Source organism: Crocodylus porosus, unplaced genomic scaffold (assembly GCF_001723895.1).
Source record: "Crocodylus porosus isolate Cpor-Errol unplaced genomic scaffold, CroPor_comp1, whole genome shotgun sequence".
NCBI lineage: Eukaryota > Metazoa > Chordata > Crocodylia > Crocodylidae > Crocodylus > Crocodylus porosus.
This window is the reverse complement of record NW_017728910.1, coordinates 24814158-24831639: the sequence shown is the minus strand read 5'-3', so window position 1 is coordinate 24831639 and position 17482 is coordinate 24814158. Positions and strand designations below refer to the sequence as shown.

The following is a 17482-nucleotide window of genomic DNA, read 5'->3' as shown; positions in this document are numbered from 1 at the left end:
GATCAGGGTCAGATCTGGGCTGCGGCATTGGATCCAGGGTCAGACTGGACCTGGCGTATTGGATCAGGGTCAGATCTGGGCTGTGGCATTGGATCTGGGGTCAGATTGGACCTGGTGTATTGGATCCAGGGTCAAGTCTGGGCTCTGGCATTGGATCCGAGGTCAGATTGGACCTGGTGTATAGGATGAGGGTCAGATCTGGGCTGTGGCATTGGATCCAGGATCAGGTCCGGGCTGCGGCATTGGAGCCAGGGTCAGATTGGACCTGGCATATTGGATCAGGGTCAGATCTGGGCTGTGGCATTGGATCCGGGGTCAGATCTGGCCTGTGGCATTGGTTCCAGGATCAGGTCTGGGCTGTGGCATTAGATCCAGGGTCAGATTGGATCTGGCTTGCAACATCCAACCTTTAAAATAAGCAGGGGAATAAACACAACAAAGGTGCCCAGAACTTAGGCAGGGTTAAAATATCAATGATCCTGGGCAACCACCCATGATTCATGCCTGAAATACAAGACGTGGTCTAAAGATGGCAAAGCACGGTGCTCTCTGTGTGAATGAATCGTCCTAGATACCATGAGAGATCAGGGCACGATGGACCCTGATAATTGTGGGGCACCGTGGACCACAATAACTTCCAAGTTGCAGGCCTGGCGTGAACTAGCAAAGCGGCATTCAATGCCTCCCTTTCCACACCAATGCCTGCATGCATTTGAAAATCACTTCAAAGCCTCTTGGGATTCACAAGGACCCAGAGGGTATCTGTGCATAAGAGCTGAACTTTATACCCCCTGAAACTTTCTACCATCTGAAACCAATCCCACTCAGCAGGCCCAAGCCCCTAAACTGCGTGCACATTTCCAAGGGAATCGATGGGGTAGCTAGGTGATACTCAAGGTAAATAAGAGTTTTGCAGTCTTGGTGCCTCCTAGAAGAGCAAGGTATTTGCTCTCTCCTCTGCCAGTGCCTGGCTTAATTGGGACAGGCTCCTACCAGACATTCAATCATGCTAGAAAGTTTAAAACCTCAAACGCAAGTAGGAATTTACAGAGGGGAAGGGGGGGGCGGGGAAGCCATCATCACAGCATGTTTCTTATTTGTCTATTTAAATAAACATTTATATACAAGAGAACTTTTCACACAGTGCTCAGAAAAGCCCCCAGCATGACACAGTACACAGAAAGCACTGTCTTCTCCTGCCCGCTGCATCCAGCTGACCGGACTGATTTCAGCTGGGTGGATTTTCTGTGGGGGACAGGAGAGCATCTCAGTGTTGCGGTTGGTTTTGTACTGCACCCATCAGCATGCATTTGCAGGTTTCTCCCAAAGTTGTGATTTCTTAGTAGGTTCAAACCCAACGGGGAGTTTGAAAGGGGGAAGTGTGTGCGCAGTTTGGCCTGACGGGCAGGAACCAGGGGATGGCGTACGGTGGCGGGGGGGACCGGAGGCTAGGCTGGATGGAAGGGCATTGTCAGAGCCCTGGGTGGGGACAAACGGAGACATATCAGCAGTGTGTGGGGAGCTGGGACTGTCTGGAATAGCCAGAGGGGCTCAGCTGCTTTATCTGCTCACCTCCAAGCCCAGGGACCTGCAAGATGGTGAATAAGGCAGGGGTTGGCTCATGTCTCCACCCTCCACTGCATTACCTTCCCCCGTCCTTTAGATCCAGCTTGGCCATCACCAAGCTAATGCATGGGCGGGGGGCCAAGGCTCTTTACGGAGCCCAGCACCACTGCCCAAATGAGGTAACTTCCGATATATGCCTCTACCTTCCCTCCCCACCTCCTCGGGTGATCCCGTCACGCAGCCAGGCAGTGCAAGAAACCAAGGATGGGGAATCCATGGCTCTAACCTCCTTCCTCCCAGGCCATTCATCCAGTTCCAACTGCATGTTTTCATTAGCGGCGAACAACGGTCTGTGATCTGCCGAAGGGGTTTAGGAACTGGATGATACCTGGAGGGCCGGAAAAAGCCCCAGTCACTACCCTCGGTGGAGGAAGGCGTGCCAAGAACTGGCCCACTTCTAGCACACCACATGTACAAATAGTGCGACCAGGACCACCAGGCCTTGCTGTCCAAACGCCTCTGAGGCGGATGTAGAGATAAGGTGCAATGGAAGAAAAAAGCTGGGTGGACTCCCGACCAGTCAGCAGGGCTGTAGGTGGGTCTGGCAGTTCCTCTGGTGCTGGTTTCTCTTCCCCCTCTCCGGGGTTATGGGCTTCTCCTCAGGGAAGACGATGGTGGCATATTCTGTCTGGTCGTGCGAGGCCGTCTCCCCAGGGGCCGGCGGTTTCTCGTCCCTCTGAAACTCTAACACCCCGTAATCCACGGTGGGCTCAGTCACCACCACGGTCTTGTCTCCCTGCAGCAAAACAGGAGGAGGAACCACTTCGACTAAGTCACGTCCAGGTGTGATTAGATCTTGCAAGTGCCCCACCCCACCACACCCACACACACACTCACACACACATCCACAAATGTATTGGCGCTCAGATCAGGAGGGACCACTATAATCCTCCAGTCTCACCTCCCACTTAACAGACCCAAGAACCACAGCCAGTAATTCCTGTATCGAGCCCCGCCTGTCTGTGCAAGCTAGAGGACTTCTTTGCAAAAAGCATCTTATTGATACTTTGAGCTGGCAAGAGATGGACAACCCATCGCAACCCTTGGACAAGCCTGGGACAACCCATCGCAAGCCTCTCGCTGCCTTCACTTAAAAAAATGTGCGCCCTATTTCGAGTCTGAGTTTGTCTGGTTTCACCTTCCAGCCAAAGGATCTTGTCAGGCCTTTTGCTGGTAGCCTGAAAAGCCAAATACTGTCAGAAATCTCTTCCCCAATGCCTGGGACTGCCAGACTGAGATCAGGTTCACTTCTTACCCTTAGGTTCACTTCTTACCCTTTGCTTTGATGAACTGACTGAGCATCTTTAGCCTCCTCCCAAAAAAGCATCCTTCAAGAGCAACCCAGCTCTACCAACTCAGGAAGGCTGCAGCCAAAGGATCTTGTGCTCTGCTCCCAGGAGCTCTCAGAGCAGCAGATCTGGCCAGTAACTGGAGGGGAGACCTCCATCGGATAACTGGGAGCTGTTAGGGGTGTTGCAGGGAGCCCTGCTCCCGCCAAGTGAGCGTTTGCCCCAGTATGGCACTAGGACATAGCATGACATTAGGATGTTCTCATACAATATGCAACCAAGGCGCATGGTCCCATGATGCTTCTGTCCAGAGCTGGGACATTGATCCAGCTGTCCTGGCCAAATTCCTTCTCCGGTAATTATATTCATGCACTAATAAGCTGTGCACACATTTCCCTCCCTCCTATCTCTGCCCATTGCCTTCCTAACCTCCACTCATTTGCATTTTCACAGATCTGTTTGTTGTAAATTAGCTTCTTTTTTGGAGAACACATAACACCAGCAGAGTCTCCCTATGCCTGGCAAAGGGTGTTTGGGCCTGAAAGCTTGCAAAGACACTTTTTTCCAGCTATTTAGTTGGTGTAATAAGAGATATCACATCTACCCAAAGAACCTTGCCTGCCTATGTCCTTAGACCAACGCGGCTACAACCAACAACCTGTTAGACTGACAATTTTCCATCTCAGAGAAGCGTTTGCTTCAAGGCCTATAGAGAAAGGTATACTTTGGCTCACAAGATACCATATAAATATCCAGTGAAAATATTGCATTGCATTAACAGCAGCAACAATCGCAATGGCACAGCTGCAACACAAGGTGTTTTTTCTGCATCTTAGCATCGTTCAGTTTGTCTGGGTCTAGCTTGCCAGTACATTTGGCCCCAAGTACCAGGCTGCCCGGGTCCTGGTCTTTTTTCCAGTTATGGGTGAGAAGCCATGAACTTGCACAGCTGTGCTGACTGCCATGACTGTGGTGGAGGTGCTTTTTCCCCTGGTGACATCCCAGGGGTGTGCAGCCCAGGGCGAGTGACGGGAAGCTTACCTTCAGTGCATTTCCACTCTGTGGTTTTGGCTCTTCTGCAAAGCAACACATTTGGTTACTACACACGCACATGGCAAGATAGAGCAAACAGCACAGCAGCTAGCAGGGTCGCCCGCCTTAGCTCCCTGCAAACCCGAGAATGGCGCTGAGACCGCTCAGCACCCCCCACCCCCCTCCCAGAGCATTTCCTGAGATCACGCTGTGGGCTGTGCCAATACATGCAGAGCCATAAAGACTCCCCACTTTGGGCAAAGAAATTTTACTCGAGGAAGCACGGGATGCAGGGTCAGCCCTGCCATAGGAAACCTGAGTGAATTCAGCCCTTCAACCCAGCAGAATGAAGGCCCACGATGGGGAGAAATTTGATGTGTTTTTCAACCCTCAAGGTCCTTTCATGGCAAGAGACCTAGACCCTATTCTCCTCTATTCAGGTCCTAATATCAGAAGCATCCCTGGGGTATTGGAGAGCCTGGATGATCCCAGCATGGGGTGGAAGCGCCCGCTTCCAAGAGGGCTGCTGGAAATGGCAGGCTGAAATCCACTTGGCACCAGCAGCACCTTTTTTGGGCTACTTGCACCTCAGTGCAGCAGCTAATATTCTCCCCATCTAAGGGAGAGACTGCCTGGTAAACCCACAAAAAGGTCAAGCAAATATGACCCAGGCCGGATAGCTTGGCTCGTCGGTCACAGGGGAATGGGTCCACACTGCGTGGGGACTGGGCAAGGTGGGCAAGAGGAGCCCAGCAGCCTTGACCTCGGGCAGGCTGAACAGCCGGGACCTGTTCTGAGACAACACGGCAATAAATGCACATATCTGCCCTCGTGGCCATCTCTGACACCTACTTCAACCATCTCCCCAGGCCAACGGCTGAGCTGGCTTTGGCTGCAAAAAGGGAGAAGGCAGCAGGTGCCCACTGGCCTATCCACCCTGCCCCAACGTACTTCCTCGCCTGTGTGTGATGAGGAAGAGCAGGTAGCTGAAGAGAAGCAGCAGGGCCAAGGTGGTGACAATCAGGCCGACAATGAGCAGGACTTTATACAGATCCCTGGGATAGGGTTCGCTCAGGATCTCATCAGGAGTGTCTGTGGTGTTCCCATCCATCACAGCTTCTGAAATCAGTCAATACAGGAAATGGTCAGACTATAAAAGATGCTGTCAAGTCTCTGTATAAATATAAAGGCGTTCAGGTCACCTCCCCAGGTGCTAGGCAGAGAGCAAGACCTTGACATCGCTTCAGTCTCTCGTGGGCCCTTTGGCTGCAAATTTTAAAGGCGTTGAGAGGAACCCAAATCCCACTGAACTCCAGCCCGTGGCAGGAGGTGTTTCTGACTCGAGCCAGCCGTTTGGGTGGAGGTGGACTTCACCCACGGCTTGCAAGAGCTGGAACGGGGGCTGACGCATCACAGTGCTCTTGATGAAATCTTCCGATTTCTATCTCCACCGTGCCACCCACTCAGTCCAACCCTCTCCGATTGTTCAGTCTCCTGTTTCATTTGAACAAAAGAAAGGCAAGAGAAAGGAAAAAAACCACCCCTTTTTACCAAAAATGAGCTAATTCCCTCCATTCTATTTGAAGCAGTGGCAGTGCAAAAACTAGTGGCCACTTACATATAAAAACCAATAGTCCTATTCAGGTAGGAAGAACACCTAAAACCTTTGAATGAAACATACCCCCTTGAGATACAGGCTACCTCTATCACCTGTTTCTAAATAGCAGGCTGTCAGGACCATGTCTCATTGCCAATCATCCTTTGTGGACATTTTTTTTTTAAGGATTCAACTGAAAATAGAAAAGTTGAAAATGTTTCTGTTTCTCAGGGCACCCAATGAACCTTTTTGGAAAAAAAAAATTCTGGAGTTTTTCACAACTGAACCAGTGAACCCCCTGCTCCCGCCCTTATTTTCTGAACACCTTATTTTCAGAGCACCAAAAAAATCCCCCGTGTATGGCAAACAAAATATGTCAAGAAACACATCAACATCTTTGATACAAACCTTCACTGGAAAGCATGAAAAAGCCAAGAGATAGTCACATGTTGGGATTGTAGCAAAAAACGCCCCCAAAAAGGAAAAAGTGGTTTTGTGGGGAAAATGTCATTCGGTTGTAAAAGAAGTGTATTGCACACTCCACTATTGGGCCATCAGGCATTTTCCTCTGGGGCTGAGCTGGTTTCTTCGTCATGTACATTTCCCCGTGCGAGTTGCACAACGTCAGTGTCATAACGTCAGTCTCGCAGCTGCTGTAGCACGGGTGGGATCAGGGACTGCACACAAGCCCATTGTAACACAGAGGAGACAATCAAGGGGTAGATCTTACAGTGCTGGTTAACAGCCACTGTGTGTTAGGGGGCACACACCGGTGATCAAGGGTTTATTCCAGCTGCTGCAGATAACTAGCTGTGCTGGGGAAGTGACATAACAAAATATCCATGGTGGGCTGCTGGATTACCGTGATCTACTTATATACACATAAATATAGATGTATACATACATAGGAGCCTACTCGTGCAGATGGTACTTGACACATGCCAACGTTTCAGTCGCTGGAGTGAAAGCACCCACAAACGTGCTTTCACTTAACGAGGTGAACATGCAAGAACCTGCCCCAGCACCTATCTGTGATCTTAACTAAGTTGGCCTCCTAGAAATAGAGTTGCAAATGTCTAAGCTTCCCTTGAGCACGACTGCACTTCAGAGCAGAGGTACTTACTGTTTTTGCCTTGGATGAGAAAGCACATATCACCGAATCTAACCCCAAAGTGCTGTCATCCCAGGCTGGAGTCTTTGGGTGCTAGGCTGTAATAAATAGTTGGTTGGGAAAACGAGGGTTGGCATGTAGTCTGAAGACCAGAGAGCTAAGGTTTTGACTGGCATGAGTGGAAATGAGTTCTCCAGCCAAAAATCGTCACCAGTCTTAGCAGCACACATGCTAAGCAGGCTTTGTATGGTATTAAGCCATGAAATAAATGGGGAATATAGCACATGCCGACAACCCTGTAATGAGACTTTAGATCAGTGGTTCTCAGCCTTTTCTAGACTCCACACCCCACTCAGATGAAGGCAGCTCTTTGTTTTCACTCGCTCTTGGACTACAGAAAAATAGTAGGGCATCTTTTCTGTTGCAAAGAACTCAGAAAGACCACCCCTATCAATTTCTATTTGAAATCTCTGGGTTTATCTCATGAATCAAGCTCGTAAACCTAGCAGCGCTCACACTGTGGGGCAGCCCATGACACCCTTGAAAGGAGCACAAGGTGCTGTGGCACCCTGGTTGAGAATCACGGCTTTAGATTCACTGCATGGGCACCACAGGCCCTTGAAACGCTACGGAAACAGCGGCATGGACAGACCTCAGGTTCTGCCCCTCCGAACACACCAGTCCCCACCCCTCAAGCTCAGGGAAAATCTCTAGAGCAGGGGTGGGCAAAATAGAGCCCGCAGCCTGTATCCGGCCGACCAACTGATGGGGTCCAATCTGCAGGCAGGTGCCTGCTAATTGAATGCATCTGTCCCGCAGCTGCCCCGGCAGTGCTACGCATAGGGCCAAACCAGGCCCACTCCTGCTCCCACCCAGGGCAGCCTGTGCCCACTGGTCCCAGCCCCAACCAGTGCACACAGCTTCCCAGGGGGGCTGCTCCCAGTGCAGGCGCCCAGGAACTGCTCAGTTCCCCCTGCCTCCAGCAAGTCCTCCCCCTCCTGCCCCTGCTGCACCACTCCGGACGGCGGGGGAGATTTTATTTTGAGCTATCATGCAAACACCTCTGTACACACGACTCAAAGAAAGCATAAATAAGGACCAACCTTCTTTTTGGAAAGAAAATTAAAGTATGCTAGGGTAGATGTTTGATGTTTAGTACATGATCTGTTTCTTTTATCTCTGATCTGTTCAAATGATATCTTCCGAAAGATTTCACGTGCGCAGCCCTCACAGCTCACCAAAACTCGTTAAGCGTCCCTCCAGCCAGTTGTTGGAGCAACAATTCGTGAATAATAAGCTGATTATTAAGAGCAACAATTCATTAATTGCTGCTCTTAATGAGTTGCTCTCAGTGAATTGGTGATTCTTTCCAGCTGAAATAATTGCCGTCTGCAAGGTTTTGGGGCAGAAGGCCAAAAACACCCCAACCTCCACCTGTAAGATGTTGACACGCCGGGGTGGACGGTGCGAGAGCTACGAAGGGCCTGATCCTTGTCGTGGCAGCTCAGCCCCGACAACTTCCACACCATTCACCCAGAGGTGTGCATGCCAAGCAAAATGCCTTTGTGTGCCATGCTCCAGGGGCTGCCAACCTCTGCTCTAGAGAGTGGACAGATGTAACAGTTATACCAACATTATACTATAGAGGTATTAGTTGTCCCAGTATAATCCATAGATCTTTCTACTCCTATATGGGTATAATGGAGCTAAACTGCTGTAACTTTAAACATGTTTCATTCAGGTTTACCATTACCTTGAGCTAGCAATATAGGAGTGGACAGGCATAACAGTTATTGAACCTGCAGATGCATTTTCTAGAGCAGCAAGGCCATTTCCCATTTCAAACCCTTTTCAAGGTATGTCTGCCTGCAGCCTCTGCTAGCAACGCAGGGCCAATTCCCCCCAGCTGCGATCCCGTTCAGTAGAGGGTAACCACAGCCAGAGACCCAAGACACTTCATGACCGTATCTTTGAAACAAACCTGTTACTGTGAGCATGGACCGGTTGCTTTCTATCACTTTGTGAGATGGAGAGAAAGTTATCAGCCCGCAAAAGTACAAGCCCGTGTCATTCTTCTGCAGGTTCAAAAGCTTCATCTCAATCGCAGATGTGTGGTTGATGAGGTGGTATTTTGCTGTCTTGATTTCTTTCTTATTCCCTTGAAGCCCAGCAATTTTTAGGGATTGGGTGCCGTTGGTCGCTTTGTACCAGTTCAAGTTATCATCCACTGCTTGGAATTTTCTCCTGGAAATGTTGCAGAAGAAGGAGGCGGTGTCCCCTTCTTGTCTGACTAATGTGGGTGGATGAAAAGTCACTGTTTCAGAAACAAAAAAAAGAACAGGGCTCAGTTACCAGCCAGCTCACTGATCTGCCTCATGGGAACATTTCACAGTGGACTCTTGCTAAGGGTCCTGGAGATCCCAGTCTTAAATGAAGGACTGCATTGTATAGGGAGCTATAAAATAGAGAAGACCACAGACAGCCCTTGACCAGTGTGTGTGCGGACACAGCTTTGGCCTTAATTATCTACCCACTCTTAGAGGCAGATGGAAGGATGTGGCCAATGGATGTGGTATATACCCATGGACTCAAACCGTGCTTCAGCCTGGTTAACACTGTCTGTGTTGGATCAAAGAAAGTGCAACTCATCCCAGTGTCTCCTGCTCTGAGGAATCAGAATTTGTGCTAGAGGCGATATCTTTTATTAGACCAACTAGATGTTTGCAAAACAAAGTCTTTATTTGAAAGCTTTTGAGCAAAGTCACCCTTCTTTAGGCATAGGGGATAAGTTTGTAAAAGCTCTCCGGCACTTGGAAGCCCTGCCTAGGAGGCCACCTCCGATCTCTGGCCTGTGCCTCAGGGGAGGGTGGGTAAAGCCCTGTGATGCTGAAAGGGGCTGGCACCGGTTCATTCATGGTGATTGTTTTATTCAAGCACAAAAGCGGATGGAGTCTGAGTACTGTGCTTAAATGCACAGGAGCACCCAGACCTTTGGTATCTGGGATAATCCTTCCTTTGGATATTACACAGCCTGTGCATTTTGCCTCTTGACTTTCTAACATTTTTAGTAATACTAGGACCACACAGATCCTAAGAGAGTGGCAAAAGCTGCAGCTTCCCTCCAGATTTAGAGACCAAAGGACTCCTTACTGGGTGTGTCTACACGTGCACAGTAACTGAAATTGCTGCACAGTACAGGTGAATGTCTGCATGTGCATGCCCATACTGCGCAGTAAATATAGCGACTTACGCCAACTTGAGTGTAAATGTAAGACCTGCATCATGCAGGTATCCTATTTACGCTCAATTAGTTACTGCGCCGTAAGGCATGTGTAGATGCCTTAGTGTGCAGTGACACTGTGTGTGTGGACTGACTTGGGACTAGCTTTAGTCCCAAGTCAGTCCACGCACAGCATTAATGTGCTTTAATGCCAGCATGTGTAGATGCCAGCCTATTCCAACTTACTGTGCAGTAAATTTAAGCTGGTGCAAATGCATGTGTAGACACACCCACTGAGTAGCAACTGGGCTCTTCTGAAAAGCTGGTCCCAACTCTAGGAGCTCAGTGCTTGCAAGCCTGTCCCTAAGAAGATCACAAGGACCTTGGCTTGAGCTAGACCTCACTGCCCCATAGAGCTCCTGTTCCCTGAATGTGGCAGCTGAGACTAAAATCACTAGTTACTTTTACAAATCTGGGCCTGAATTAAAAGGTGTCTGCATGACCTCTTGTCTCTGCCTCCTGGATTGGAAGTTGTATGCGGCAGGGGCTGTATCCTTCTGGAGGTACTGAACAAAGAGACAAAGTGTCTGTGACTTAACTCCCCTGAAATCAAAGGAATGGTTGCAGCCAGACCCTGAGCTAAACAAAGAGCATTTCGGCATCAGTAATAACTGTTCTATTCAATACGGTACCGAGTCAAATTCTGTTCTCAGTTCCCCGCAATTAGCCCCAGAGGAACTTCCAACCTGCCTGTGTCTTGTATGAAAATTAGGAACTATTTTTATTATATGTTAGTCATCATTTCTCTGACTCTGCTCCCGAGAGTCAGCAAGTGAAACCAACACACGGGTGAAATGAACAGCGGTGATTCACAACAGGGTGTGTGCAGGAGTAGCAAGCCCATCCTCAGCCTCATCACGTTCACTGCCTGCCTGCAGTGGCTCACGCTGCTAACTGGACAGATAAGATGCTTGTGTCTCATCTGTCACCCCGCTGTGCCTCTTGCCATAGCTGGCCCTGCAGACTTTTGAGTTGTAGCCACACCATCCATATAGTAGCCACAGAGAGTGATGCCTCCACTTCAGGACTCAGGGTCTGTGGCACCCTTCTCCAGCTCGCAGAATTAATGCTGACTTCAGCTGCAAAGATGTGGTCAAACACAATGGGAAGTGGGTGATGTGACAACCTTGCTGTGTCCTCATTAAAGGGTGCAAACAAGTGTTGTATCAGAGTTAGGCAGGCAGACAGACTTGACACAGATATGCATTATGGACGGGGCTTTCAAAGTGCTCCCTGGTGCCCTGCTATAGACAGAGGAACACAGGGCTGGAAGGGGTCTCCCGAGCTACCACATCCAAGCCTCTTCAAGGGGACTGATCTCTAGAACATGCTGCATATTCCCTCCGATGATCAGGTCTTTGCCAGGTCCCAAATTGGTGCCCACATTTCCCATGCACTTTTGAACACCTTGTCCTACCATGTGCTACTGCTCCCGTGCCTACCTCCCATGTCTGTCTCATCCACCTGTTGCATCTTGTCCTGAACTAGACTGCAGCCTGTGGGGGGGGGGGACTGTCATGGTACTATCTTCGCAATGGTTAGCATCATGATTCTTCATTGCGCCCATCCTGGACATTTCTGAAATAACATCCCCTTATTACCATGATCCCTCCAGCATTCAAGATTTGTGGGGGAACAGAGTCACTAAGGAGGGGCTAACTTAGACGTGTGTTTGGAAAGTTATCACCTTAGAAACAGAGAATCACAGAAAATGAGTGCTGGAAAGGATCTAGTCCAACCCCCTGCTCCAAGCAGGACCAGCCCCAACTCCATCATCCCAGCCAAGGCTTTGTCTACCTGGGTCTTCAAAACCTCCAAGGATGGAGACTCCCCCACCTCTCTGGGGAGCCTGCTCCAGTGCTTTACTACCCTCCCAGTGAGAAAGTTTTCCCCCAATATCTAACCTAAACTTCCCTTCTTAGGATTATAGAATCACCCTGCTTCGCCCGGCTAATCATAGAGCCAAATTTCCAATCACCAAAATGCTGCTGCACAAAATCCCAGCCCGTCACAAGCAGCTAGAATTATTTCCCCTCCATTTCTATCGTAATTGAGCTCCACCTTTCCTTGCACTTTCAACTGAATCTTTTCATCCCCATGGAAAGGAAGAACCCACAAGGAAGCACTTTAAACATTAACAAATGGCAAACCCCATATTTCACTGCTATCCTCTGCACACTGTATCTGGCCAGACTTTGTAATCATAAAATCATAAAAAATGAGGGCTGAAGGGAGCTCAGGAGGTCACATCTAGTCCAACCCCCTGCTCCAAGCAGGAGCAGCCCCAACTACATCATCCCAGCCAGGGCTTTGTCAATGCATCTCTCCTACTTGTGGCCCTCATTCCTTGCCAGCTTCTTAGGGCACAATATTGCAAACTTTGTCAGGCTGTGCTCTGTACTCTTCTCTGGTGAGTACAATGCATCTGCAATATGACCTGCAAGACGACCGAGTGTCTGAGAGGGCCAACTGTGTAGGCTACGTTCTGATCTCCTACCACTTATCTTTGCATCCACGTACTTTGTGCAAATAGCCTGTTCCTTTGCGGTTAAAACTAGACTCCGCTTTTCTCTTTTCTGTCCTCCTTTGATAAGCCAATTATAACTTCCCACCTTCTTTTTATGAGTGTTTCTAAAAAACCCTCGGTATAGTTCTTGTTCCACTCATTACTGCCTACATGCTACTTGCTGTTGCCTGTCTAATGATTTACATGCATCAGGCGTCTATTTGTCACTTGGCTTCCTAACTCAAGCCATGATCCAGTCAATCTGTCTTCTCGCTCTCACATAATTTCAGGGTCCTGTTCCATGACACAGTCATCGTTGCCATCACTATGCCCTGATCCCTAAGGACATGTACAGAGCACAGCACGCCATAAACAGCCATGCCTGTTTGCTCAGAGAGAGAAAGAGCCTCCTGATTAATCCTACTCCTCCACAGGAGCACATTTTGAATGAGAAGGATGATTATTATTAACAAAGAAAATGTTGTCTTCATCAAGCATCGCTAAACCCCTCATTAACAGGATGATTAATGTGTCTAAATCTGGACAAGCCGCCCCTACAGATAGGAGGGGGGAGTCGAATCATCATTAAATCACAGATTTATAGAAATCCAAGACGGGAAGGGACCTGAAAAGTTCCTCTATTCCAGCTCCCAACCCCCTGCCCTGAGGAAGAGTTTGTCTGGCCTATTCCTAAAAACCTCCAGTGAAGAAGATTTTGCAGGCTCCCCTGGTAACCTGTTCTGGAGTTTTGTTGCAATTGCAATTAGAAAGCTTCTTCCCGTTATCCAAACCACAAATGCTTTGCTGCCAGGAAAGCTGATGTCTTCTATTCCTGCTATCTTCTGCTCTTGCGGAGCTAGAAGCCTGAATCCTGCCTCTTTGAGCACAAGGGAAAAGACATAGCCCTGGGAGCAGGCAGCAAGCTAGGAATAGTCACCATCATCTGGGTATATGAGGCTGGTAGGAACTAACTCTTGCGCATCCCTGATACCTGTTGAAACTCAGACTTTTATTAGGGTCAGGTGTTCAGTGTTAAGTTGGCCCAACTCTCTTAATGCTTTTTTAATTATGCCTGGGTGTCTTTGTGAATAGTTTCCTGATCAATGGCCTTTTTCAATGAGTGCCTCCTGTAAAATGTCACATAGCTGCTGGTATAATGCAGTGCCCAGCTGGTATTTCTTCCCATCCTTCCTCCTGTACCCACAGGGAACAAGCAACCACTCTCCTCTTCATCACGAAAGGATAAGGCCATCACAAAGACAGCCCTTACCCACTCCCCTGGGACTGCCAGCCAGTGTTTCCAAGGCGGCACGGAGATCTGCCCACTAGGACCTGGCCTGAGGTCACCACGTCCTTTCCCTTCAGCTTCTGTCCTCTTCTGGTCTCTCCTACAGCACATTGCAATGAACTGAAACTTTTTTTATTTTCTTCTCCACCTGGATAATATAGCGCTACCTCCCCAACCCAACCCCCCTGCCCCCCATCACTAAAGTTTCTAGCTTCTCTTTCCCTGGAGAAAAATGGGGTTGCTCTTGCTGCCACACTGTGCCACAGTGCCTGCACCCATTTTTCCAAACCCCAGGTCTGCCCATGGGATGAATCATAGAAAATGAGGGTTGGGAGGGACCTCAGGAGGTCTTGGGCTGTGATTAGAACAGGCCATTGCCTGGCTGTGAAATGCTCCTTCCCCATCATCTGTTCCGCTTGAATCCACCCCTTATTGACATCAATGCAATCAGAGAAAGGGGCTTTATTATCTGGGGAAAGCTGTTCTAAGTGCTTGGGCATGGAAGCCCAGAGGATAAACACTGGCGAGCCAGCAGCCTGGGCATTTTGGTGGGCTAGGCACAAGGTGGGGTCATCAGGCTGTCGGCACGCCTAGCTTTGCAGGCCTGTTGCAATGCAAATGGTCCATGCATCACATATGTCTGGCACAGCACATGGGAGGTGTTCGCATCCCCCCTAACACCCTAGGCCTTACGGACAGCAAGGTAAAGGACTGCTCGCCTGACTCTGCCCACTCCCACCCCAAATGCAATGAGGAATCGCCCTGTTGAAGACATTGAGTTTTATCAACACAGAGAAGAAGAAAATCAGCCCAGAGTGCTTTGACAAGCACCCCTGGGTTCACTGATAGGAGCCACCGGCAGGTTGAATATAACAGGCCAAATTTATCTGCATGGACTTGAGCAAAAGGACAATTTCACTGTCTGAAGGATTGCTGCGATGCATCAGAGTCAGCTGCTGCCAGTACGTGATTAATATTTGACATTATCTATTTTGTTCCTCCTTTTTAGCTGCTTATGAACTTTGCGGGCTAATTGCTGGAAGCACAGAAAGGAGCTTTTTAAACATGAGGACAGGTTGCAGACGCTCTGCTTCCAGGGACTGAAGTCCATGCTGTTACATTCATATTAGGAACTGTCCCCTATCATAATCCATGATCTAGCCCTCAATTGCCATCATTAATTGTTGATAATAAGATTCTCAGGCCTTTCCCCTTGTACTTTATCTATTCATCAGCACCATAGGCACCCCAATATCTGTCTGTCTGTCTATCTATCTAGCTAAGGAACTTGGAGGTCTTCAAGAGGAGACCGGACAAGCACCTGGCTGGGGTCATCTGACCCCAGCGCTCTTTCCTGCCCAGGGCAGGGGGTCGGACTCGATGATCTATGGAGATCTCTTCCAACCTTAAAAATCTATCTGTCTGTCTATATGTCTGTCTATCTGTCTAGATTAGAGATGGGTGTGAACCCCTATAGTTTAGAGTATTTGAAAGTCTGACTCCAAACCACATCTTTCACATGGCTGGCAAGACATGTTAAATTAATGGTAATTCAGTTTCCCTGTAAAAAAAAAAAGGTAATTTCCCAGGTTATTTGCAGGAGTCCATGAAACCAACTGGTTTCCCCTCAAGCGGCCCCTTGGGTAAAACCTGCATGGCCTTCTCATAGACAAACCCCCAACTCTCGAGTGCAGTCTTGGCACAGAAACAACCTGCATTGTTGGCACAGAAAACTCTTTCATTTTCTAAGCAAGTTCAGATGAGCAAGGAAAGCAACTCTGGGACCATGAACCGTCCAGGAGTGCGGTAGGGCTTCCTCGATTAGATCTGAGAATTGACGGACCATGGGTCTGCCGTGAAATCGCAGCTCTATGGTTATGAATTAAGAGCTCAGGGCATGGTGATGAGGCGCGAGTGCAGTTTTCTGTGAGGCAAAGGAGCTTGCTTGGATTGTGCTGCTGTTGCCAATTTTACATGTGCTGTGGCTTTTTTCTTTTTTGGCTTTTTTTTGACTCTTCACAGGGGATGCGTGACAGGGGCAATGCCTCAGCTTTTTAGGACACATCACAGAGAGAGGCATTGTTTTCCACCCGCCCTCTCAGCTCAACATCCAAAACAGCTCATTCTGGAAAACACTTGGGCCAGTTTGGCCAAAACCAAGCCTAATTTTCTGTGATTCGATAAATTTAGAGCCCACTCCACTGAAAACAATTCCTGCCTTTCTGGATGCATTCAGCTCATTTTTCCCCCCTCTGCTCCTCTTACAAGCCGGACAGTGACTTTCAGACCTGAGTTTTTACACTCTCCGTAGCACAGGCTGTCAGCGACTTGCCGACTCGTATCTTTGCACTTCCACATCACTTCAAGCATTTCTTCCTTGCCCTTTATAAAAGTAAACCAGACCCATTAACCTTCCTCTAAAGGTGGAGCGCGGGGACAGGAAGCGAGTCCCTGGCAGAGCCGGGAACAAAGCCCCGCAAGATCCTTGCTCTTATCCCTGCACCCCATCGTCACCCACCACGCGTCTTTCTCTCAACGGTGCCCCGCACAGCGAGGGTCCGTGGGCCTGGACCACAGAGATGAGGTCTCTGCGGAGGGGGAATTAGTGCCCCCAACCAAACGAGATGGCTGAGAGTCCAAAGTGAGGGATGAAGCCTTCGTCCCACCACCCCGCTCCTGACAGATTCGACACGAGCCTTGCTACAGACTGGCCCCACCGCTGCTCCCAATACTCAGGTTTGTGTCTATCCCGGCATTTTGCCCCCCTCCATCAAGCCCAGCACGTCAATCTGGCTTCTCAGCCTCCTAGGTACCATCTCTCCCTCTACAGCCGGCAAAGCTCGGGGCCAAGCAAACCTTTGCCACGGGGCACAAGTTCAAGGGCCGCACCGCACAGCTACGTACCGAGCTGGGAGAGCAGCAGCCCCGGCGTGCAGCATAGCAGCAGCATGCAGACGCCGGCCACGATAACAGGTAGTCTCTCCATGGCTGTTTCTGAGAGGCCACGAGCTGCGACGGGGTCCACCCGTGGGCTGCAGCGAGCGCAATCCAAGCGGCTGGGCCCAGGCGGCGTGGCGGGGGCGCCTGTGTCCCCGTGGGGTGCCTTCGTGCCTCGCTGCAGTGGGGGCTTTGCGTCACGGCGACCCCGGCGCCAGCGTGGCAGCTGCTTGCCTCCGACTGTGTGCAGCAGAGGCAGGAATGGAAATGAAACGTGCCCATCGCGGCTGAGGAGGGAAATCCTCCCTGCCATCCGCCCCCTGCTTCCTCCTCCAACGCAGCCTGACAGCTGCGCCTCCACCTGGCCCCGGCCCCCTCCCCGCACCACGTTCCCACGCATCGTTCACCCGACCCAGAGAAGAGAGGCAGCAGCCTCGCCGTAAGGGTCTGAAGCACGAGACCACAAGGAAAGGCGGCAGCGGGCTACAGAGGCCCTTTTCTGTGCAATGCAACGGGTCGTGCTCACATTGTGCTGCTGGCTCGTGGCTGTGCAAAGACTTTAATATGGATTATTTATTCTGACTCATTGCAGGGCTAGTGAAAGCACCTGGGCAGAAAGCCCCAGAGGCTGGAGGCCTCGCTTTATCCCAAGACCTGGTCCTCCGGGGGTTGCTTCTAGGGGCGAATAGCCTCCAGGGACCGTTCAATCCTGGCCTGTCCCACGGAGAACTGCTGAAATTGCTGGTGTGATAGAGAAACTTGTCCACTGAACATGCAACGGAGGCCAACAAAGTCAGATTAGCCATGAGTTCAGGG

At 49.8% G+C, this 17482-nt stretch overlaps 1 protein-coding gene across 1 annotated transcript; it reads right to left on the bottom strand.

Moving 5' to 3' along the window:
• Positions 1 to 1094: 1094 nt before the first annotated feature.
• On the bottom strand, positions 1095 to 16998 carry PDCD1 (programmed cell death 1). The gene is made up of 5 exons (XM_019533136.1): positions 16634 to 16998; positions 8637 to 8969; positions 4899 to 5066; positions 3957 to 3991; positions 1095 to 2362 (listed from the first exon to the last, which is right to left on the bottom strand). The coding sequence occupies exons 1-5, from the start codon at positions 16977 to 16979 to the stop codon at positions 2147 to 2149; spliced, it is 1098 nt and encodes a 365-aa protein (XP_019388681.1). The 5' UTR covers positions 16980 to 16998; the 3' UTR covers positions 1095 to 2146.
• Positions 16999 to 17482: the final 484 nt, after the last annotated feature.